A 24,296-nucleotide genomic window follows, 5' to 3' on the forward strand; every position below is an offset into this window, starting at 1 on the left:
ATATGTACATAGTTATATACTTATACTACCAACGTGAACATATAATGTATATATAATATATAATATATATACATACAATTAATTAATATACCGGTATGTAATATTATTTTAATTTAATTTTTTAATTAATTTACCACATCAAGTATTTATTGGAATGTGAAAGTTTTTTTTGAAGAGGGACTCCCCTCCTTTTTTAATTAATTTATATGAATTCTCCCTCCTTAATTCACGTAAAAGAGGATTGTTGTGTCGACGGTGAGTTATGGTGGTTATGAAGAGAAGAAGGAGGAATGAGGGCTTTGTACGAACAGGAAAGAGAAGGAATGGGGATTGGTAAGTGCGAGTTAGGGCTCACACAAGAAGGGGTTCATTTTTGAATTCGTGCGTACGCGTAGAAGATGCGTATGCACGATCTGGGATAATTGGAGGTTGTGTGTACGCATCTGTCATGCGTACGTATGGTGTATACACAAAATTATTTTAGTTCTGGACAGGCATCGTGCGTACGCATCTGGAGTGTGTACGCATGAAGTGATAAGTTGAATTGATGATGCGTACACATGGTCTATATGCACGAAAACGTGATAGTTCGGGAAGGACATCGTGCGTACACATCTCCCATGCATACGCACGACTTGGCCTCTTTTTTCGCTATGCATGCGCATAAAAAAATGTGCACGAATTAAATTTGATTCGGGAAGATGTTCGTGCGTGCGCATGCTCCATGCTTACGCATGATATGACAAGTTTTGGAGAACGATGCGTACGTATGGGTTATGCGTACACATGATTGCAAACAGCAATTTTGGCTCCTTTTCGTTAATTAAACCTTGTAAGCACATAACAAACAACCTATCAAACACATCCAAACCTTAATTCTAAAAAGCAAATTCAAGAAATTCAGTTAAGAAGAAATGGAAAACTCATAAAGAACTATATACAAAGAGGAAAAACTAGAAGATTTTATCATGGTAGGGTATCTCCCACCTAACACTTTTATTTAAAGTCCTTAAGTTGGACATTTGGTGAGCTCTTGTCATGGAGGCTTATACTTGAATTCATCTTTAAACCTCCACCAATGCTTGGACTTCAAATGATCTCCAAAATTTTCAATTAAGTGCACTGATGAGCGGATATTTTATACGTTTTTTGGGGGTAATTTCATGTAGTTTTTAGCATGTTTTAGTTAGTTTTTAGTATATTTTTATTAGTTTCTAGGCAAAATTTATATTTCTGGACTTTACTATGAGTTTGTGTATTTTTCTGTGATTTTAGGTATTTTCTGACTGAAATTGAGGGAGCTGAGCAAAAATCTGATTCAGGCTGAAAAAGGACTGCAGATGCTGTTGGATTCTGACCTCCCTGTACTCGAAATAGATTTTCTGGAGCTACAGGAGTCCAAATGGTGCGCTCTCAATTGCGTTGGAAAGTAGACATCCAGGGCTTTCTAGCAATATATAATAGTCCATACTTTGCTCAAGGATAAATGACGTAAACTGGCGTTCAACGCCAGTTCCATGTTGCATTCTGGCGTTAAACGCCAGAAACAGGTTACAAGTTAGAGTTAAACGCCAGAAACAGGTTACAACCTGGCGTTTAACTCTGGAAACAGCCTAGGCACGTATAAAGCTCAAGTCTCAGTCCCAGCACACACCAAGTGGGCCCCAGAAGTGGATTTCTGCACTATCTATCTTAGTTTACTCATTTTCTGTAAACCTAGGTTACTAGTTTAATATTTAAACAACTTTTAGAGATTTATTTTGCATCTCATGATATTTTAGATCTGAACTTTGTACTCTTTGACGGCATGAGTCTCTAAACACCATTGTTGGGGGTGAGGAGCTCTGCTGTGTCTCGATGAATTAATGCAATTACTTCTGTTTTCCATTCAAACACGCTTGTTTCTATTGTGTTTTGATCTTAAAATTTTTAAGTTTGGTGTTCCTTGGTGTTTTTCCTCCAAAATTTTTGAAAATAAGGAGCATTAGATCTAAAAATTTTAAGTTGTGTGTCTTTTGTGTGTTTTCTCTTTCATCATAAAATTCAAAAATAAAAAAATATCTTTTTTTTTTACTATTTTTAAGCAAATATTTCGAAATTCAATTTCAAAATATTATCTTATCATATCTTAGTTGTCAAGTTTTAAAAAATCATATCTTTTTCAAAATCATATCCTTTTTAAAACCTCCTAACCACTTTTTCTCTTTCTTCATTTTTCAAAAATCCTCACCCATTTTTCATTTTATTCTATTTTATTTTTTAATTTCCGTTTTCTAAAAAAAAAAAAATAAAAATATATTCTACTTGCAATTCACATCATCTCCCTTTCTCCGTCATGGATATAAGCGGAAATGAACAGTCCAGAAGGACTCTGGGGTCATATGCTAACCCCACTACTGCTGCATATGGGAGTAGTATCTGTATACCCTCCATCAAAGCAAGCAATTTTGAGCTAAATTCTCAGCTCATTGTCATGGTGCAGCAAAACTGCCAGTATTTCGGTCTTTCACAGGAAGAACTTACTGAGTTTCTGGCACAATTCTTGCAAATTGCTGACACAGTACGTGACAAGGAGGTGGATCAGGATGTATACAGGCTGTTACTGTTTCCGTTTGCTGTAAAAGATCAAGCCAAAAGGTGGTTAAATAACCAACCCACAGCAAGCATAAGGACATAGAAACAGTTATCAGACAAATTCCTGAGTCAATATTTCCCTCCAAAAAGGATGACACAGCTAAGGCTGGATATCCAAGGCTTTAAACAAGAGGATGATGATCCCCTTTATAATGCCTGGGAAAGGTACAGAGGGATGCTAAGGAAATGTCCCTCTGAAATATTTTCAGAGTGGGTGCAGTTAGACATCTTCTACTATGGGCTTACAGAAGGAGCTCAGATCTCCCTAGACCACTCAGCTGGTGGATCTATACACATGAGGAAAACTATTGAAGAGGCTCAAGAGCTTATTGATATAGTTGCCAGAAACCAGCATCTGTACATAAGTAATGAGTCCTCCATAAAAGAAAAAGCCAAAGCAGTGTCTACTGAACTTGGTCCTCCAGAACAAGTTGCTGAACTCAATCAACAATTGTGCCTTCTAACAAAACAGCTAGCAGAATTCAAGGAGATGCTACAAGACACTAAAAATGCTAATAAAAATATAGAGGCACAATTGAATCAGACAAAACAGCAGTTATCAAAGCAGATAACAGAAGAGTGCCAGACAGTTCAATTAAGAAGTGGGAAAATATTAAATACCTCGCTTCAGAACAGCAGAAAGCCAAGGAAAGAACAACTGACAGAGGATGAGCAAAATATCATCCAAAATCCCTCTGAGGACAGTAAGAGCCCAGAGAGGAATAATTCCGGCGCTCAAACGCCAGAAAAGGATAGAGAGCTAGCGTTAAACGCCCAACCCATGCTCAGTTCTGGCGTTCAAACGCCACAAAAAAGCAAGGAGTTGGCGTTAAACGCCCAAAGGAAGCTCAGTTCTGGCGTTCAAACGCCTGGAACAGGTAAGGAGTTGGCGTCCAACGCCAATCTAGCTTCCACCCCTGGCATTCAAACGCCAGTGAGGGATCAGACACACACAAGTGCTAATAACAACCCCTTTAAAAAGGCTTCCCCAACCACCTTTGTAGGGAATAAACCTGCAGCAACCAAGGTTGAGGAATACAAAGCCAAGATGCCTTATCCTCAAAAACTCTGCCAAGAGGAGCAGGATAAGCAATTTGCTCGCTTTGCAGACTATCTCAGGACTCTTGAGATAAAGATTCCGTTTGCAGAGGCACTTGAGCAAATACCTTCTTATGCCAAGTTCATGAAAGAGATCTTGAGTCATAAAAAGGATTGGAGAGAAACAAAAAGAGTTCTCCTCACTGAAGAATGCAGTGCAGTCATTCTGAAAAGCTTCCCAGAAAAGTTTAAAGATCCCAGGAGCTTCATGATACCATGCACATTAGAGGGTAATTGCACCAAGACAGCTTTATGTGATCTTGGGGCAAGTATCAACCTAATACCTGCATCCACTATCAGAAAGCTTCATTTGACTGAAGAAGTCAAACCAACCCGGATATGTCTCCAACTTGCTGATGGCTCCATTAAATACCCATCAGGCGTGATTGAAGACATAATTGTCAAGGTTGGGCCATTCGCCTTCCCCACTGACTTTGTAGTGTTGGAAATAGAGGAGCACAAGAGTGCTACTCTCATTTTAGGAAGACCTTTCCTAGCAACTGGACGAACTCTCATTGATGTCCAAAAGGGGGAAGTAACCCTGAGAGTCAATGAGGATGAGTTTAAGTTGAATGCTGTCAAAGCCATGCAGCATCCAGACACACCAAAAGACTGCATGAAAGTTGATCTTATTGACTCTTTAGTAGAGGAGATCAACATGGCTGCGAGTCTTGAATCAGAGCTGGAAGACATCTTTAAAGATGTTCAGCCTGATCTGGAGGATTCAGAGGAATTGAAAGAGCCTCTGGAAATTCCTCAGGAAAAGGAAAAACCTCCTAAACCCGAGCTCAAACCATTACCACCATCCCTGAAATATGCATTTCTGGGAGAAGGTGACACTTTTCCAGTGATCATAAGCTCTGCTCTGAATTCACAGGAAGAGGAAGCACTACTTCAAGTGCTAAGGACACACAAGACAGCCCTTGGGTTGTCCATAAGTGACCTTAAGGGCCCAGCTAGATGCATGCACAAGATCCTATTGGAGGATGATGCTAAGCCAGTGGTTCAACCATAGAGGCGGTTAAATCCAGCCATTAAGGAAGTGGTGCAGAAAGAGGTCACTAAGCTACTAGAGGCTGGGATTATCTATCCTATTTCTGATAACCCCTGGGTGAGCCCTGTTCAAGTCGTCCCCAAAAAAGGAGGCATGACAGTGGTTCATAATGAAAAAAATGAACTGGTTCCTACAAGAACAGTTACAGGATGGCGCATGTGTATTGACTACAGAAGGCTCAATACAGCCACCAGAAAGGATCATTTTCCTTTACCATTCATAGACCAAATGCTGGAGAGACTAGCAGGTCATGAGTTTTACTGCTTTTTGGACGGCTATTCAGGTTACAACCAAATTGCAGTAGATCCCCAGGATCAAGAGAAAACTGCATTTACATGTCCATCTGGAGTATTTGCCTACAGAAGAATGCCATTTGGGCTGTGTAATGCACCTGCCCTACTAGCTGCTGACACGCCATTTGTGTTTGACACAGAGTGTCTGCAGGTGTTTGAAACTCTGAAAGCTAAGCTGGTCACAACACCAGTTATTTCTGCACCAAACTGGACATTACCATTCGAATTGATGTGTGATGCCAGTGATCATGCCATTGGTGCAGTATTGGGGCAAAGGCATGACAAGCTTCTGCATGTCATTTATTATGCTAGCCGTGTTTTAAATGACACCCAGAAAAATTACACAACCATAGAAAAAGAATTGCTTGCAGTGATTTATGCCATTGACAAGTTTATATCATACTTAGTAGGATCAAAAGTGATTGTGTACATTGACCATGCTGCTCTTAAATATCTACTTACAAACAGGATTCAAAACCCAGGCTCATAAGATGGGTGTTGCTTCTGCAAGAGTTTAACATAGAAATAAGAGACAGAAAAGGGACAGAAAACCAAGTGGCTGATCACCTGTCTCGAATAGAACCAGTAGAAGGGGCGTTCTTCCCCTCTATTGAGATCTCTGAAACCTTTCCGGATGAGCACTTGTTCGCCATTTCAGGAAATACCATGGTTTGCAGACATAGCAAATTATAAAGCTGCAAGGTTCATACCCAAGGAGTACAACAGGCAACAAAAGAAAAAATTAATTACTGATGCAAAGTACTACTTGTGGGATGAACCCTATCTCTTTAAGAGATGTACAGACGGAATAATTCGTAGGTGTGTGCCCAGAGAAGAAGCACAGAAGATCTTATGGCATTGCCATGGGTCACAGTATGGAGGTCATTTCGGAGGTGAGCGAACAGCCACCAAGGTCCTCCAATGTGGTTTCTACTGGCCCACCCTTTATAAAGATTCCCGGGAGTTTGTACGTAACTGTGACAGTTGCCAGAGGGCTGGTAATCTGCCTCATGGTTACGCCATGCCTCAACAAGGGATCTTGAAGATTGAGTTATTTGATGTATGGGGTATTGACTTCATGGGGCCTTTCCCACCATCATACTCAAACACTTATATTCTGGTGGCAGTTGATTATGTATCCAAATGGGTAGAGGCTGTTGCCACACCCACTAATGATACTAAGACAGTGTTGAAGTTCCTCCAGAAACATATCTTCAGCAGATTTGGTGTCCCTAGAGTGCTAATCAGTGATGGGAGCACCCACTTCTGCAACAAACAGCTTTACTCTGCCATGGTTCGGTATAGAATTAGCCACAAAGTGGCAACTCCATATCATCCACAGACAAATGGGCAAGCTGAAGTCTCTAACAGAGAACTGAAAAGAATTCTGGAATGGACTGTAAGTACCCATAGAAAGGATTGGGCAAGAAGCTTGGATGATGCTTTGTGGGCCTACAGAACAGCATTCAAGACTCCTATAGGGACCTCTCCATACCAGCTTGTGTATGGTAAGGCCTGTCATCTGCCCGTGAAACTGGAATACAAAGCCTACTGGGCAACCAGATTCCTAAACTTTGATGCCAAATCAGCTAGAGAAAAAAGATTGCTCCAGCTGAATGAGCTAGAGGAATTCAGACTCACTGCTTTCGAAAATGCCAAGCTTTACAAAGAGAAAGCAAAAAGGTAGCATGACAGAAAGCTGTCATCTAGAGTCTTTGAACCAGGACAGAAGGTTTTGCTATTTAACTCTAGGCTCAGGCTATTTCCCGGGAAACTGAAATCCCGGTGGAGGAGACCATATGTGATTACAAGTGTGTCACCATATGGCTATGTGGAGCTTCAAGACATTGATTCTAATAAGAAGTTCATTGTTAATGGACAGAGAATCAAACATTATCTTGAAGGCAATGTTGAGCAAAAATGCTCAAGGCTGAGGCTAGATTAAAAAGCTCAGCAAGGTCCAACTAAAGACAATAAAGAAGCACTTGCTGGGAGGCAACCCAGCCATTAGCAAAACTCTTTCTATCATTTTTTTTTATTCTATTCTTCATTCTATTTATTTTTAAAGCATATAAGTTCAATATTAACAAGGTAAAGAATCAATTGCATAAGTTCACAGGGCTACAGAAGGATTCAGAGAACAAAACAGAAAAAAAGGAGCTAACTGGCAAGAAAACGCCAGTAGAGATAGCCATCTGGGCATTAAACGCCAGAAAGAAGCAGCTTCTGGGCGTTTAACACCAGATTTACAGCATCCTGGGCGTTCAGAAAAATGCCCAATGACAAAGGAGTTTCTGGCGTTTAACGCCAGCTGGAAGCAACAGCTGGGCGTTAAACGCCCAGACCAAGCACCAAGTGGGCATTGAACGCCCAAAACATGCAGCAGTTGGGCGTTTAATGCCAAGATTGTGGGGAGTAGACAATTTTGTTTTCAATCCAAATTTTTTCCATTTTTTATGTTTCAATTCATGATTTCTTGCACAAACATGTTACAAATCCTAATTTTTCAAATCCTTTTTCAAAAGATATCAAATGTATCTTAATTCATAAACCCTTTTTTTTACCCTCTTCAAATTATTTTCAAATCCTTTTCAAAACAATTCTATCTCATTTTCTTCTAAAATCTTTTCAACTCATCAATATCTTTTTCAAAACTTCAGAACATCTTTTTTCAAAATTCAGATTTATCTTTTTCAAATATCTTTCATATCTTTTCAATTTTAAATTACATCTTTTCCTATCATACTTATCTTTTCCAAATCACTTTTTCTATCATATCTTTTTCAAACAATTTTCGAAACCCACCCCCTTCCCTTTAAATCCTGGTTCGGCCTCCCCCTCTCTCCCACAATTCGAACTTGGCTCTCCCTCTATCCCTCTCCTTTCTTTTTCTTTGCTTGAGGACAAACAAACCTCTAAGTTTGGTGTGGTTATCCGTGATCACTAAGCCAATACCCACTAAGATCATGGCTCCTAAGGGAAAACAAACCAACTCAAGAGGCAAGAAAGAGAATATTCCAAAACCACTTTGGAATCAAGGGAAGTTCTTAAATAAAGAACATTCAGACCATTACTACAAAATAATGGGTCTAAGGTCAGTGATCCCGGAAGTTAAATTCGATCTGAAAGAAGACGAATATCCGGAGATCCAAGAGCAAATTCGAAACAGGAGCTGGGAAGTCCTAGCTAATCCTGAAACAAAGGTGGGAAGCAACATGGTTCAGGAATTCTACGTAAATCTGTGGCAGACAGACAGGCAGAGAATAGCAGGAATCGTATTCTATGACTATAGAACTCTGGTCAGAGGGAAGATTGTTCACACCCACCCTGACAAAATAAGGGAGATCTTCAAGCTGTCTCAACTGCAAGATGACCCAGACTCCTTTAATAGGAGAATGATGAGATCAAACCTGAACTTGGACAAAATCCTAGAGGACATATGTCTCCCTGGAGCTAAATGGACAACCAACACAAAGGGTGCCCCGAACCAACTCAAAAGAGGAGATCTCAAACCAGTGGCCAGAGGCTGGCTGGACTTCATTGAACGCTCTATATTGCCCACTAGCAACCGCTCTGAGGTCACCATCAGAAGAGCAGTGATGATTCATTGCATTATGGTGGAAAAAGAAGTGGAAGTTCATCAGCTGATTGCTTGTGAGCCTTACAAGATTGCAAACAAGAACTCCAAAGATGCCAGATTGGCTTATCCAAGCTTGGTCTCTCTGTTATGTAAAGATGCTGGTATAAAAATGGGAGTAGATGAGTATATCCCAGTTGAGCTACCAATCACCAAAAAGTCTATGGAAGGACAACAAGTGCAGGACGAACCCATCAAGAGGAGAGCACAGGAGTTCCTCCCGGAAATCCCTCAAATTGATGAAGGAAGAACAGCAAAATCAAAACAGCATACTGTGCAAACTGCTCAGAGAACAAGAAGAGCAAGGGCGTGAACTGAAGGAATTGAAGCGCCAGAAGCTATCTCTTGAAGGGCCAAGCACTCCACAGACTAAAGAGGCATCCACCTCCCAAATTCAAGGTTGTTGAGTTCTAATCTTAGCCTTAACTCTGTGATAATTGTTCTTATTAGAAATTTACCTTAGAAGTTATATATGAGTAGTAGTAATCTCTATTTTGATTTTATCTCCAATTAAGCTATAATTTATTTTTCTCATCATCATCAAACATGAATAAAATAGCAGATTTTTATTATAAGGAGGCAATATTTTTTCGAGTTCTTAATAAGGAAAATTCTAATTATCTATATGTGGTGGCAATGATTTTTGTCTTCTGAATGAATGCCTGAACAGTGCATATTTTTTATATTAAATTTTATGAATGTTAAAATTGTTAGCTCCTGAAAGAATGATGAACAAGAGAGATGTTATTGATGATCTGAAAAATCATGAAATTAATTCTTGAAGCAAGAAAAAGCAGCAAAAAAAAAGGGGAAGAAGAAGGAGCAGTAGAAAAAGCCAGTAGCCCTTAAAACCAAAAGGCAAGGGTAAAAAAAAAGGGATCCAAGGCTTTGAGCATTAATGGATAGGAGGGTCTAAAAGGAATAAAATCCTGGCCTAAGCTGCTAAACTAAGCTGTCCCTAACCATGTGCTTGTGGCGTGAGGGTGTCAAGTGAAAACTTGAGACTGAGTGGTTAAAGTCGAGGTCCAAAGCAAAAACAGAGTGTGCTTAAGAACTCTGGACATCTCTAATTAGGGGCTTTAGCAAAGCTAAGTCACAATCTAAAAAGATTCACCCAGTTATGTGTCTGTGACATTTATGTATCCGGTGGTAATACTGGAAAACAAAGTGCTTAGGGCTACGGCCAAGACTCATAAAGTAGCTGTGTTCAAGAATCAACATACTAAACTAGGAGAATCAATAATACTATCTGAATTCTGAGTTCCTATGGATGCCAATCATTCTGAATTTCAAAGGATAAAGTGAGATGCCAAAACTGTTCGGAAACAAAAAGCTACTAGTCCCGCTCATCTAATTAGAATCTGAGCTTCACTTAAAACTCTGAGATATTATTGCTTTTTAATTTCTTTTTTATCCTATTTTATTTGTCTGGTTGCTTGGGGGCAAGCAACAGTTTAAGTTTGGTGTTGTGATGAGCGGATATTTTATACGCTTTTTGGGGGTAATTTCATGTAGTTTTTAGCATGTTTTAGTTAGTTTTTAGTATATTTTTATTAGTTTCTAGGCAAAATTCATATTTCTGGACTTTACTATGAGTTTGTGCATTTTTCTGTGATTTCAGATATTTTCTGATTGAAATTGAGGGAGCTGAGCAAAAATCTGATTCAGGCTGAAAAAGGACTGCAGATGCTGTTGGATTCTGACCTCCCTGTACTCGAAATGGATTTTCTGGAGCTACAGAAGTCCAAATGGTGCGCTCTCAATTGCGTTGAAAAGTAGACATTCAGGGCTTTCTAGCAATATATAATAGTCCATACTTTACTCAAGGATAAACGACGTAAACTGGCGTTCAACGCCAGTTCCATGTTGCATTCTGGCGTTAAACGCCAGAAACAGGTTACAAGTTGGAGTTAAACGCCAGAAACAGGTTACAACCTGGCTTTTAACTCTGGAAACAGCCTAGGCATGTATAAAGCTCAAGTCTCAGTCCCAGCACACACCAAGTGGGCCCCAGAAGTGGATTTCTACACTATCTATCTTAGTTTACTCATTTTCTGTAAACCTAGGTTACTAGTTTAGTATTTAAACAACTTTTAGAGATTTATTTTGCATCTCATGACATTTTAGATCTGAACTTTGTACTCCGACGGGTTTCAAACTCACAAGGGTTGGGCATAGTGACAGACGCAAAAGGACCAATGGATCCTATTCCAGCATGAGTGAGAACCGACAGATGATTAGCCGTGCGGTGACAGCGCACCTGGACCATTTTCACTGAGAGGACGGATGGTAGCCATTGACAATGGTGATCCACCAACATACAGCTTGCCATAGGAGGAACCTTGTGTGCGTGAAGAAGAAGACAGGAGGAAAGTAGGGATTTAGAAGACAAAGCATCTCCAAAACTCCAACATATTCTCCATTACTGCATAACAAGTATTTATTTCATGCTCTTTTATTTTTCGCAATTCAAACTGATAATTATAATTGATATCCTGACTAAGAGTTACAAGATAACTATAGATTGCTTCAAGCCAACATTCTCCGTGGGATTCGACCCTTACTCACGTAAGGTATTACTTGGACGACCCAGTGCACTTGCTGGTTAGTTGTGCGGAGTTGCAAAAGTGTGATTGTAATTTCGTGCAGCATGTACCAAGCTTTTAAAATCATTCAAACAAGTAAAGAGCTCCCAAAATTGATCCCCACTTTGTATTCTGGGATCCCAAATCTTGTTTTTGCATTTGTCTTCTAGTTGATTCTCATGGTTCCATCCGGGTGACAAGACTTTAGAATTCTCCCTTGAATTCCAAATCATCCTCTGAGATCCATTGAATTGAGCATTGCACCATTATCGGAACTCCAACCTTGAGGTTTCAAACCTAGTGAGCTTTGATTTACGTTGCCAACTACTAACCATCTCTCTCTTGCTCTTCAATCCATAAAGAGCTCTAAGTTGACCATCTATTTCTAGTAAATTGTATTCAAGTGGACCAATAAAACTAAAGGACAAGATTTTTACCCACACAAATGATGTCATAAAATGGTGGTGACTTAGGAAGAGAGGCTTCCAACAGCTTTAGCGATGTGATCTCCACTCCCTTTTTCTCTTCTTGGATAACCTCCACTTTTTGACAAGCTTTCTCAAATTCTATTCCTTACTCACCAACTTATTCTAATTCTTTCTCATTACTCAATTCATGTCTCGGAGGTTGTGCACGGTCCTCCTCAATATCAATTTCACACTTTGTGGAGGAAGGTTCAACAAGCTCAACAAGATCATTAGTTAGAGTGGAAATGTCTTCATTCTTGGAATCCACTCCTTGCTCAACTCCTCTTAACTCTTCAACCACTTCTTCAAATTCAATGCATTCAACCTTTTTCACTTGTTGTAATTCACATTTTGGCTCTTCTTTTTTCTCTTAAAGCTCCAAGCTCTCTTTCACACTATGCTCTTTGGTTGATTCTCCACATTTATTAACAGGAGTTCCTTGATTGTATGAACGTAGTGAGGCTAAGTGGGTTAAGATTTCATCTAAGGTAGCCATGATAGTGTTTTGACGTTCGATTGATTCTTGCTTTTCCTTTTTCGCCTCATTTTATTCTTAAAGAAAGGAGCAGAGAGTATCATCTATGGAGGGTTGTGGTAAAAAGGAGGACTCAAAGTGTGGGAGAAAGTCTTCATATATGGGAGGTAGTTCATAAGAGTGGGAATATTGAGGTGGTGTATATAAAGATGATGGTTCAATAGGTTTTTGGGATTATTTGTATTAGAATAGTAATGGTTCTAAGTATGGTTCATATGGTTGTTCTTGAGGCACATAAGGTTGGTGATGTGGTGGTGGATATGGATTAGGATCATATAGAGGTGTTTGGTGATAAGATGGGGCTTGTGAGTATGATAGTTGAGGGCAATGTTGACGAGGTGGTTTATAAGCATATGGTGGTTGATGTTTATAACCATAAGGAGGGCCACCATATACAGTGTATTGGTATACATTATGGGCCAGCCTCCCATGGAGGTCTCAGAACGTAAAAGCTACATAATGTGTTCCAGAGATCAAAATACAATAGTAAGAGGTCCTATTTATAATGAACTAGTAACCTATGGTTTACAGAAATAAGTAAATGATGCAGAAATCCACTTCCAGGCTCACTTGGTGTGTGCTTGGGCTGAGCATTGAAGCTTTTTCGTACTTAGGCTATTACTGGAGTTAAACGCTAGCTTTGGTGCCAGTTTGGGCGTTTTTACGCCAGAATTTTTATGCTGACTTTGAATGCCGGTTTGGGCCGTCAAATCTCATGCAAAGAATAAACTATTATATATTGCTGGAAAGTCCAGGATGTCTACTTTCCAACGCAATTGAGAGCGCACCAATTGGACTTTTGTAGCTCCAGAAAATTCACTTCGAGTAAAAGGAGGTCAGAATCCAACAGCATCTGTGTCCTTTTTCAGCCTCTGAATCAGATTTTTGCTCAGGTCCCTCAATTTCAGCCAGAAAATACCTGAAATCACAGAAAAACACACAAACTCATAGTAAAGTCCAGAAATGTGATTTTTGAATAAAAACATAATAAAAACTAACTAAAACATACTAAAAACAATGCCAAAGAGCGTATAAATTATCCGCTCATCACAACACCAAACTTAAATTGTTGCTTGTCCCCAAGTAACTAAAAACAAAATAGGATAAAAAGAAGAGAATATACAATGAATTCTGAAAACATCTATGAAGATCAGTTTTAATTAGATGAGCGGGGCTAGTAGCTTTTTGCTTCTGAACAGTTTTGGCATCTCACTTTATCCTTTGAAGTTCAGAATGATTGGCATCTATAGGAACTCAGAATTCAGATAGTGTTATTGATTCTCCTAGTTCAGTATGTTGATTCTTGAACACAGCTACTTTATGAGTCTTGGCCGTGACCCTAAGCATTTTGTTTTCCAGTATTACCACCGGTTACATAAATGCCACAGACACATAACTGGGTGAACCATTTCAAATTGTGACTCAGCTTTGCTAGAGTCCCCAATTAGAGGTGTCCAGAGTTCTTAAGCACATTCTTTTTGCTTTGGACCACGACTTTAACCGCTCAGTCTCAAGTTTTCACTTGACACATTCACGCCACAAGCACATGGTTAGGGACAGCTTGGTTTAGCCGCTTATGCCAGGATGTTATTCCTTTAGGCCCTCCTATCCATTAATACTCAAAGCTTTGGATCCTTTTTACCCTTGCCTTTTGGTTTAAAGGGCTATTGGCTTTTTCTGCTTGCTTTTTCTTTTTCTTTTATTTTTTTGCCTCTTTTTTTTTTGATTCTGCAAGCTTTGTATTCACTGCTTTTTCTTGCTTCAAGAATCAATTTTATGATTTTTCAGATTATCAATAACATTTCTCCTTTTTCATCATTCTTTCAAGAGTCAACAATTTTAACATTCATAAACAACAAATTCAAAAATATGCACTGTTCAAGCATTCATTCAGAAAAACAAAAAAGTGTTGCCACCACATCAAAATAATTAAACTATTTTAAAATCCAAAATTCATGTACTTCTTTTTCTTTTTCAGAAAACAATTTTTTTTTTCATTTAAGAAAGGTAAAGGATTCATAAGACATTCATAGCTTTAAGGCATAGACATTTAGACACTAATGATCATGTAATAAGACACAAACATAGATAGAACATAAAGCATAATTTTCAAAAAAAAAACAGAAAAGTAAGAACAAGGAAATTAAAGAACGGGTCCACCTTAGTGATGGCGGCTGGTTCTTCCTCTTGAAGATCTTATGGAGTGCTTGAGCTCCTCAATATCTCTTCCTTACCTTTGTTGCTCCTCCCTCATGGCTCTTTGGTTTTCTCTAATTTCATGAAGGAGGATGGAATGCTCTTGGTGTTCCACCTTTAGTTGTCCCATGTTGGAACTTAACTCTCCTAGGGAGGTGTTAATTTGCTCCCAATAATTTTGTGGAAGAAAGTGCATCCCTTGAGGCATCTCAGGGATTTCATGATGAGGAATTTCCTCATGCTCTTGTTGAGGTCCATGAGTGGGCTCTCTTGCTTGCTCCATCCTTTTCTTAGTGATGGGCTTGTCCTCATCAATGAGGGTGTCTTCCTCTATGTTAATTCTAGCTGAATTGCAGAGGTGACAAATGAGATGAGGGAAGGCTAACCTTGCCAAAGTAGAGGACTTGTCCGCCACCTTATAGAGTTCTAGGGATATAACCTCATGAACTTCTACTTCCTCTCCATTCATGATGCTATGGATCATGATAGCCCGGTCTATGGTAACTTCAGACCGGTTGCTAGTAGGAATTATAGAGCGTTGAATAAACTCCAACCATCCCCTAGCTACGGGTTTGAGGTCAAGCCTTCTTAGTTGAACTGGCTCGCCTTTGGAGTCTCTTTTCCACTGAGCTCCTTCCACACATATGTCCATGAGGACTTGATCCAACCTTTGATCAAAGTTGACCCTTCTAGTGTAGAGGCGTGCATCTCCTTGCATCATTGGCAAGTTGAATGCCAACTTTACATTTTCCGGATAGAAATCTAAGTATTTCCCCCGAACCATTGTAAGTCAATTCTTTGGGTTCGGGTTCACACTTTGATCATGGTTTTTAGTGACCCATGCATTAGCATAGAACTCTTGAACCATTAAGATTCCGACTTGTTGAATAGGGTTGGTGAGAACTTCCCAACCTCTTTTTCGAATCTCATGTCGGATCTCCGGATACTCATTCTTTTTGAGCATGAAAGGGACCTCAGGGATCACCTTCTTCTTGGCCACAACTTCATAGAAGTGGTCTTGATGGACCTTTGAGATGAATCTCTCCATCTCCCATGACTCGGAGGTGGAAGTAATTGCCTTCCCTTTCCTCTTTCTAGAGGTTTCTCCGGCCTTTGGTGCCAAGTGGTTATGGAAAACAAAAAGCTTTTAGCTTTTCCCACACCAAAATTAGAATGGTTGCTCGTCCTTGAGCAAAAGAAGCAAGAAAAGAGTAGAAGAAGAAGAAAATAGAGGAGAAGGAGAGGTGTGAGTGGTTCGACCAAGGGGGGAAGGAAGTGTTTATAATGTGTGAAAATGAAGGGGGGATGAAGGTTTATATAGGAGTGGAGAGAGGGGTAGGGTTCGTGTATGAGGGGTTGGGTATGGGAGGGAAATGATTTGAATTTGAATTGTGAGGTGGTGAGGGGTATTTGGGGAAGGTGAGAAGAAGAGAGAGAGAGTTGAGGTAGGTGGGGATCCTGTGGGGTCCACAGATCCTGAGGTGTCAAGGATTTCTCATCCTTGCACCATATTGGCGTGTGAACGCCCCTTGGAGTGCCAATCCTGGCGTTAAACGCTAGGTTGCTGCCCATTTCTGGCATTTAAACGCCAGCTTTGTGCCCTTTTCTGGCGTTAAACGCCCAAAATGGTGCCAGACTGGGCGTTTAACGCCCATTCTGCTACCTTTATTGGCGTTTAAACGCCAGTAAGATCATCCTCCAGGGTGTGCTATTTTTAATGCTGTTTTTCATTCTGTTTTTGCTTTTTCAGTTGTTTTTGTGACTTCACATGATCATCAACCTAAAAAAAACATAAAATACTAATAGAAAATAGAGATTTAATATAGATAAGTAAAGATTGGGTTGCCTCCTAACAAGCGCTTCTTTAATATCAATAGCTTGACAGTGGGCTCTCATGGAGCCTCACAGATACTTAGAGCATGATGATGGCCTCCCAACACCAAACTTAGAGTTTGAATGAGGGGGCTTTGGTTGACTCTGTATTGAGAGAAGCTTTTCATACTTCTTCTCTATGTGTACAGAAGGAGATCCTTGAGCCTTAAACACAAGGTAGTCTTTATTCACTCGAATGACCAACTCTCTTCTGTCAACATCAATCACAGCTTTTGTTGTGGCTAGGAAGGGTCTGCCAAGGATGATGGATTCATCCCTATTCTTTCCAATGTCCAGGATTATGAAATTAGCAGGGATGTAAAGGCCTTCAACTTTCACCAATACATCCTCTACAAGTCCATAAGCTTGTTCCCTTGAATTGTCTACCATCTCTAGTGAGATTTTTGTAGCTTGCACCTCAAGGATCCCTAGTTTCTCCATTACAGAGAGGGGCATGAGGTTTATACTTGACCCCAGGTCACACAGAGCCTTCTCAAAGGTCATAGTGCCTATGGTACAAGGTATTGAGAATTTTCCAGGATCCTGTTTCTTCTGAGGTAATGTCTGCCTTATCAAGTTATTCAGTTCATTAGTGAGCAAGGGGGGTTTATCCTCCCAAGTCTCATTACCAAATAACTTGTCAATTAGCTTCATGATTGCTCCAAGGTACTTAGCAACTTGCTCTTCAGCAATATCCTCATCCTCTTCAGAGGAAGAATACTCATCAGAGCTCATGAATGGCAGAAGAAAGTTTAATGGAATCTCTATGGTCTCTGTATGAGCCTCAGATTCCTTTGATTCCTCAAAGGGGAACTCCCTTTTGTCCAGAGGACGTCCCATGAGATCTTTCTCACTGGGACTCATGTCCTCCTCACTCTCTCCCAGTTCGGCCACGTTGATCATGGTTATGGCCTTGCACTCTCTCTTGGGATTTTCTTCTGTATTGCTTAGGAGAGTGCTAAGAGGAGTTTCAGTAATTCTTTTACTCAGCTGACCCACTTGTGCCTCCAAATTTCTAATGGAGGACCTTGCTTCAGTCATGAAACTGAGAGTGGTCTTAGATAGATCAGAGACTACAGTTACTAAGTCAGAGTTGCTCTGCTTAGAATTCTCTGTCTGTTTCTGAGAAGATGATGGGAAAGGTTTGTTATTGCCAAACCGTGCTCTCCCACCATTATTATTATTGAAGCCTTGATTGGGCTTCTGTTGATCCTTCCATGAGATATTAGGATGACTCCTCCATGAAGGATTGTAAGTATTTCCATAGGAATCTCCCATGTAATTCACTTCTTCCATTCCAGGATTCTCAGGATCATAAGCTTCTTCTTCAGAAGAAGCTTCTTTAGCACTGCCGGATGCAGCTTGCATTCCAGACAGACTCTGAGAAATCATATTGACTTGCTGAGTCAATATTTTATTCTGAGCCAATACGGCATTCAGAGTGTCAATCTCAAGAACTCCTTTCTTCTGAGTTGTCCCATTATTCACAGGATTCCTTTCAGAAGTGTACATGAATTGGTTATTTGCAACCATTTCAATGAGTTCCTGGGCTTCTTCAGGCATCTTCTTCAGATAAAAAGATCTACCAGTAGAGTTGTCCAATGACATCTTGGACAGTTCAGACAGACCATCATAGAATATGCATATGATTCTCCATTCTGAAAGCATGCCAGAAGGACACCTTTTAATCAATTGCTTGTATCTTTCCCAAGCTTCATAGAGGGATTCGCCTTCCTTCTGTCTGAAGGTCTAGACTTCCATTCTAAGCTTGCTCAATTTTTGAGGTGGAAAGAACTTTGCCAAGAAGGCATTGACCAGCTTTTTCCAAGAGTTCAGGCTTTCTTTAGGTTGTGAGTCCAACCATGTCCTAGCTCTGACTCTTACAGCAAAAGGGAAAAGCATAAGTCTGTAGACCTCAGGGTCAACCCCATGGGTTTTGACAGTGTCACAAATTTGCAAGAATTCAGCTAAAAACTGATGAGAATCTTCCAATGGAAGTCCATGATACTTGCAATTCTGCTGCATTAGAGAAACTAATTGAGGCTTAAGCTCAAAGTTGTTTTCTCCAATTGCAGGAATTGAGATGCTCTTTCCACAAAAGTCAGAAGAGGGTGCAATGAAGTCACCAAGCATCTTTCTTGTATTGTTGGCATTGTTGTTATTTTTGGCTGCCATGTCTTCTTCTTTTTCAAAAATTTCTGTTAGGTCCTCTCCAGAGAGTTGTGCTTTAGCTTCTCTTAGCTTCCTCTTCAAGTTCCTTTCAGGTTCAGGACCAGCTTCAACAAGAATGCCTTTGTCTTTCTTCCTGCTCATAAGAAAGAGAAGAGAACAAGAAAGTATGGAATCCTCTATGTCACAGTATAGAGATTCCTTGAGGTGTCAGAGGAAAATAAGAATAGAAGGATGAGATAGATAGAGAAGAATTCGAACATTTAAAGAAGGAGAGAGTCTGAATTGCTAATAGAGGAGAGGGATCAATGATTAAATAGAAGAGGGTGAGGAGGTGGAAGAATTTTCAAAAACAAAATTAAAAAAAATTTTAAATTAATTAAAAGAAATTTTGAAAAAGTGGTTGATGGTTTTCGAAAGTTAAAAGTGAGAAAGTGGTTAAGTGATTTTGAAAAAGATTTTGAAATAAGCAATCAAAAAGATATGATTGAAGATGATTTTGAAAAAGGTGTGATTGAGAAGATATGATTGAAAAACAATTTAAAAAGTTTGATTTTTAAAATTAATGACTTTGCTAATAAGAAATTTAAAAGATATGATCCTAAAATTCAAATATTGAACCTTTCTTAACAAGGAAGTAACAAACTTGAAATTTTTGAATCAACTCATTAATTGTTAGCAAGGATTTTCGAAAATAGTGAGAGAAAAATGGAAAAGATTTGATTTTGAAAAAAAAGATATGATTGAAAAAGATATGGTTTGAAAAAGATTTTATTTTGGAAAATTATGAAAGTTTGAAAAAGATTTGAATTAAAAACTAACTTACCTCCCTTGTATTGTTCTGGCGTTAAACGCCCAGAATGGTATCCATTCTGGCGTTTAACGCCCAAATTACTACCCATTTGGGCGTTTAACGCCCAGCCAGGTACCCTGGCTGGCGTTTAAACGCCAGAATTCCTTCCTCACTGGGCATTTTGAATGCCCAGCTTTGTCTCTGTAATTCCTCTGCTGCATGTTCTGAATCTTCAATTCTCTGTATTATTGACTTGAAAAGACATAATTTTGAAAAATTTTTGAATTTTTAATGATAAAAAAAACAACAAAATGAAACTAATCATGAAAAACTAAGATCAAATAAACAATGCATGCAAAACACCAAACTTAGAAATTTTCATATTAGAGACACTAACAAATTGAGAATGCACATGAAAAACAACAAAAGACACACAACAAGAGAATTTAAAGATCAGACAAAGAAAATCATCAAGAACAACTTGAAGATCAATGAAGACATACTGCATATATTCGAAAAATGCAAGAAAAAAATGCAGGCCACCAAACTTAAAAACAGACACTAGACTCAAACAGGAAACATAAAATTTTTGGTTTTTATGATTTTATTAATTTTTTTTGTGTATTTTTCGAAAATTATTTGAAAAAAGAAAATAATGAATTCAATATTCTTAATGAGAATTCCAGGAATCATGCAATGTTAGTCTAAAGCTTCAGTCTAAAAAGATTAGACATGGCCAGCCAAGCTTCAGCAAGACATTACATACAACAGCCAAATTGATGGGAATCAACTAGCTCCTGTGATGATAAAGGCATCATCTGAAACTCTAGAATTCGTTCTTAAAAATTCTGAAGAACAAAATAAAATATATATTATTTTTTTGAATTTTTTCGAAAATAAAATAAATAAAATAAAATTACCTAATCTGAGCATCAAGATAAACCGTCAGTTGTCCAAACTCTAACAATCCCCGGCAACGGCGCCAAAAACTTGGTACACAGAATCGTGATCGCACACTTTTCACACAACTCCGTGCAGCTGACCAGCAAGTGCACTGGGTCGTCCAAGTAATACCTTACGTGAGTAAGGGTCGATCCCACAGAGATTGTCGGCTTGAAGCAAGCTATGGTCATCTTGTAAATCTCAGTCAGGCGGATTCAAATGTTCATGAGTTTTGATAATTAAAATATAATTAAAATAGAAAATAAGATAGAAATACTTATGTAATTCATTGGTGGGATTTCAGATAAGCGTATGAAGATGCTTTGTTCCTTCTGACCCTCTACTTTCCCATTGCCTTCATTCAATCATTCATACTCCCTTCCATGGCAAGCTGTATGTTGGGGGATCACCATTGTCAATGGCTACCATCTGTCCTCTCAGTGAAAATGGTCCAAATGCGCTGTCACCGCACGGCTAATCATCTGTCGGTTCTCACTCATGTTGGAATAGGATCCATTGATCCTTTTGCGTCTGTCACTATGCCCAACAGTCGCGAGTTTGAAGCTCATCACAGTTATCCCATCCCAGATCCTACTCAAAATACCACAGACAAGGTTTAGACTTTCTGGATCTCAGGAATGGCCGCCAATAATTCTAGCCTATACCACGAAGATTCTAATCTTAGATTAGAAACCCAAGAGATATGCATTCAAGCTCGTTTTCATATAGAATGGAAGTGGTTGTTAGGCACGTGTTCATAAGTGATAATGGTGATGAGTGTCACATAATCATCACATTCATCATGTTCTTGTGTGCGAATGAATATCTTAGAACAAGAATAACCTTGAATTGAATAGAAGAACAATAGTACTTTGCATTAATTCATGAAGAACAGCAAAGCTCCACACCTTAATCTATGGGGTGTACAAACTCCACCGTTGAAAATACATAAGTGAAAATAGGGTAGACATGGCCGAGTGGCCAGCCTCCCATGGAGGTCTCAGAACGTAAAAGCTACATAATGTGTTCCAGAGATCAAAATACAATAGTAAGAGGTCCTATTTATAATGAACTAGTAACCTAGGGTTTACAGAAATAAGTAAATGATGCAGAAATCCACTTCCGGGCCCACTTAGTGGGTGCTTGGGCTGAGCATTGAAACTTTTTTGTGCTTAGGCTGTTCCTGGAGTTAAACGCCAACTTTGGTGCCAGTTTGGGCGTTTAACTCCAATTCTAGTGCCAGTTTGGGTGTTTTTACACCAGAATTTTTATGCTGACTTTGAACGCCAGTTTGGGTCATCAAATCTCAGGCAAAGCACGGACTATTATATATTGCTGGAAAGCCCAGGATGTCTACTTTCCAAAGCAATTAAGAGTGAACCAATTGGGCTTCTGTAGCTCCAGAAAATCTACTTCGAGTGCAGGGAGGTCAGAATCCAACAGCATCTGCGTCCTTTTTCAGCTTCTGAATCAGATTTTTGCTCAGGTCCCTCAATTTCAGCCAGAAAATACCTAAAATCACAGAAAAACACACAAACTCATAGTAAAGGCCAAAAATGTGATTTTTTAATAAAAACTAATAAAAACATAATAAAAACTAACTAAAACATACTAAAAATATACTAAAAATAATGCCAAAAAGCGTATAAATTATCCGCTCATCAGTGGTTAAAAGTGGTCAATGGCTACGCTTTTATGAGGATGGCGATTGATGAGAGATTTGGTTATGTTTTTTCTTGCTACGCTTAAAAAGCGTGGCGAAAGAGGTCTATGGTCACGCTTTTATGAGGATGGCAATTGATTAGAGATTTGGCTACGCTTTTTTTTGCCACGCTAAACAGAGACACTTGTAAAGCGTGGCAAAAAATTTTTAATCTTGGCACGTTTATAAATCATCCCCATTTCCAATAACTCTATTGGCACCCTTAAAAAAAGCGTGGCGAAAAGGTTTCACTAAAGAAAAGAAAAAACCCTAAATTAAAGTCCCTAACTCGTCAGACTCTTCTACTCTTCTCACCTAACCCTATTACTAACGCTCTGAAGTCTAAAAACCCTAAAACTCAGACTCTGTTGCTCATCCTCTTCTCTGTCGGCGCTTGCTCCGTCGTCTCCCCTAGCCTGTCTTTGCTGGCGCTCGCACTCCCTCGGCGCTCACTACTTACCGCATCGGTCAGCCAACAGAGGTCGCCTTTCCTTCTTCCGCGCTGCCTCCCTCGGCGCTCACTACTTACCGCATCGGTCAGCCAACAGAGGTCGCCTTTCCTTCCTCTGTGCCACCAATCTATCGTATCTTCTGGATCTGCTTCAATGGTTCTCTCTCTCTCTCTCTCTCTCTCTCTCTCTCTCACACACACACACACACACACACACACAACTTACTGTGTATCTATGATGAATTAAATTTTAGTATCTGTGAATGTAACACAGGGTAAGGGAACAGGGAGCTTTGGTAAGAGGAGGAACAAGACTCACACCCTTTGTGTGAGGTGCGGCCACCGCAGCTTTCACCTCCAGAAGAGTCGTTGCTCCGTCTGCGCTTCCCCCACTGCACTCAAGAGGAAATGTAAACCCTAATTTCTTCCATTTTCATTCATGATTTCTAATTCTACACATTTTAGTTTTAATTCTCATGATTCTAGTACTATTTTGCCAAATGAACCCTTACAGATAACTGGAGCGTGAAGGCCATTCGCAGAAAGACCACCGGCACCAGCAGGATGAGGTACCTCTGCCACATGCCTAGCCGATTCCAGAGCTGCTTCAGAGAAGGTATGTCCACAATCTATATTCAGATCTTCAGTATTTGTGTTTTCCGTCAATTATCATTTCGTTAATGCGATCTTGTTTCTGTTTAACTAGGTACTGAAGCTGCTCCAAAGAAGAATGGAGCAGCTGCATCTGGAGAGACTGTACATGGGAATCGTTATCATCTTGGTCAAGCTCTTCTGGAAGAAACCAAAGTAGCGTTACAAGTATGAATCCATCCAAGATGATCTTGAACTTGGAAGCTCCAATTTCCCTGTGGTTTTCATCCAGATTCCAATGTTCAATGAGAAAGAGGTCTTCTTAATTTGCTTGCATTTGCTTATCTCTATTCTTTGTTTTCCTCTGCCTCCTCTATTTTATTTCTGTGAAATTTGGTTGGTTTTTTTAGTTCTTTTTCTGTGTGTATATATAGGTATACAAGGTGTTAATTGGTGCAGCTTGTAATCTTTTGTGGCCTGCTGATCATCTTGTCATCCAAGTTCTTGATGATTCTACTGAGCCTGCAATCAAGGTACTCTTAATATTGATATAGTAAAATACTTTTATTAGAAATTGTGTGATTTTTTAGTAAAAAGTAACGAGTCTTAGGAAATATGTGTTGTTAATACGAAATGAAAAATAATGCAGCAAATGGTGGAGATGGAATGCCAGAGATGGGGAAGTAAAGGCATAAACATAACATACCAAATAAGAGAGAATGGAACAGGATACAAAGCAAGTGCATTTAAAGAAGGTTTAAAGCGTAGCTATGTCAAACACTATGAATACGTTGCAATCTTCGATGCTGATCTCTGGCCTGAACCTAATTTCTTAAGAAGAGCCATTCCCTTTTTGATTGGCAATCCTGACATGGCTCTTGTTCAAGCTCGTTGGAGATTTGGTAAATAAAATCCCAAACTTATGCTTTCTTTCTTCAATTACTTTTTGGAATGAGTTGCTTAGTAAATTAAGTTAGTCAAAAGTTAATAACTACCTGTACATACTTATTGTTCTGGTGATAAAGTTAAAAGGTCACCCATTTCATTTTTACTTCCCTTGATTTTCACTTTGACTTCACTATTCTTTTTACTAACTAGTAAATTCTAAGATTATTTTTTCAATGGCTATTGATCCTTGAGCTTCACTTTAGTTCAGATGTGTGTGCTTAGTTCTGGAAGCTTGTTTTCTTGTTCATTATTAGATATTTTGTATTGATTGGAGACTAGTTCAATGGCTATCAATGTTTTATGTGATTTTAATGCATACTTTTCACTAA

The 24,296-nt window shown here is 39.3% G+C and overlaps 1 protein-coding gene and 1 long non-coding RNA gene across 2 annotated transcripts in view; both read left to right on the forward strand.

The window, feature by feature from the left end:
• Nucleotides 1-14,932, forward strand: part of LOC107628410 — a 17,110-nt gene extending 2,178 nt beyond the window's left edge. Inside the window, exons 2-3 of the long non-coding RNA XR_001617771.2 lie at nucleotides 5,220-5,222; nucleotides 14,922-14,932. This is a non-coding gene — a long non-coding RNA (uncharacterized LOC107628410). The remainder of the gene's footprint in view (nucleotides 1-5,219; nucleotides 5,223-14,921) is intronic.
• LOC107627464 (60S ribosomal protein L37-1-like) lies at nucleotides 22,563-23,239 on the forward strand. Its single transcript, XM_021116965.1, has 5 exons — nucleotides 22,563-22,585; nucleotides 22,703-22,838; nucleotides 22,943-23,044; nucleotides 23,135-23,184; nucleotides 23,228-23,239. The coding sequence occupies exons 1-5, from the start codon at nucleotides 22,583-22,585 to the stop codon at nucleotides 23,237-23,239; spliced, it is 303 nt and encodes a 100-aa protein (XP_020972624.1). The 5' UTR covers nucleotides 22,563-22,582.

Source organism: Arachis ipaensis, chromosome B02, assembly GCF_000816755.2.
Source record: "Arachis ipaensis cultivar K30076 chromosome B02, Araip1.1, whole genome shotgun sequence".
In the NCBI taxonomy this organism is placed as follows: domain Eukaryota; kingdom Viridiplantae; phylum Streptophyta; class Magnoliopsida; order Fabales; family Fabaceae; genus Arachis; species Arachis ipaensis.

Excerpts from the sequence above, each read along its gene's own strand:
- LOC107627464 (XM_021116965.1), top strand. Across the intron at positions 22,839-22,942 it reads CACTGCACTCAAGAGGAAAT|ATAACTGGAGCGTGAAGGCC; the intron begins GTAAACCCTAAT and ends GAACCCTTACAG. Across the intron at positions 23,045-23,134 it reads CCAGAGCTGCTTCAGAGAAG|GTACTGAAGCTGCTCCAAAG; the intron begins GTATGTCCACAA and ends CTGTTTAACTAG.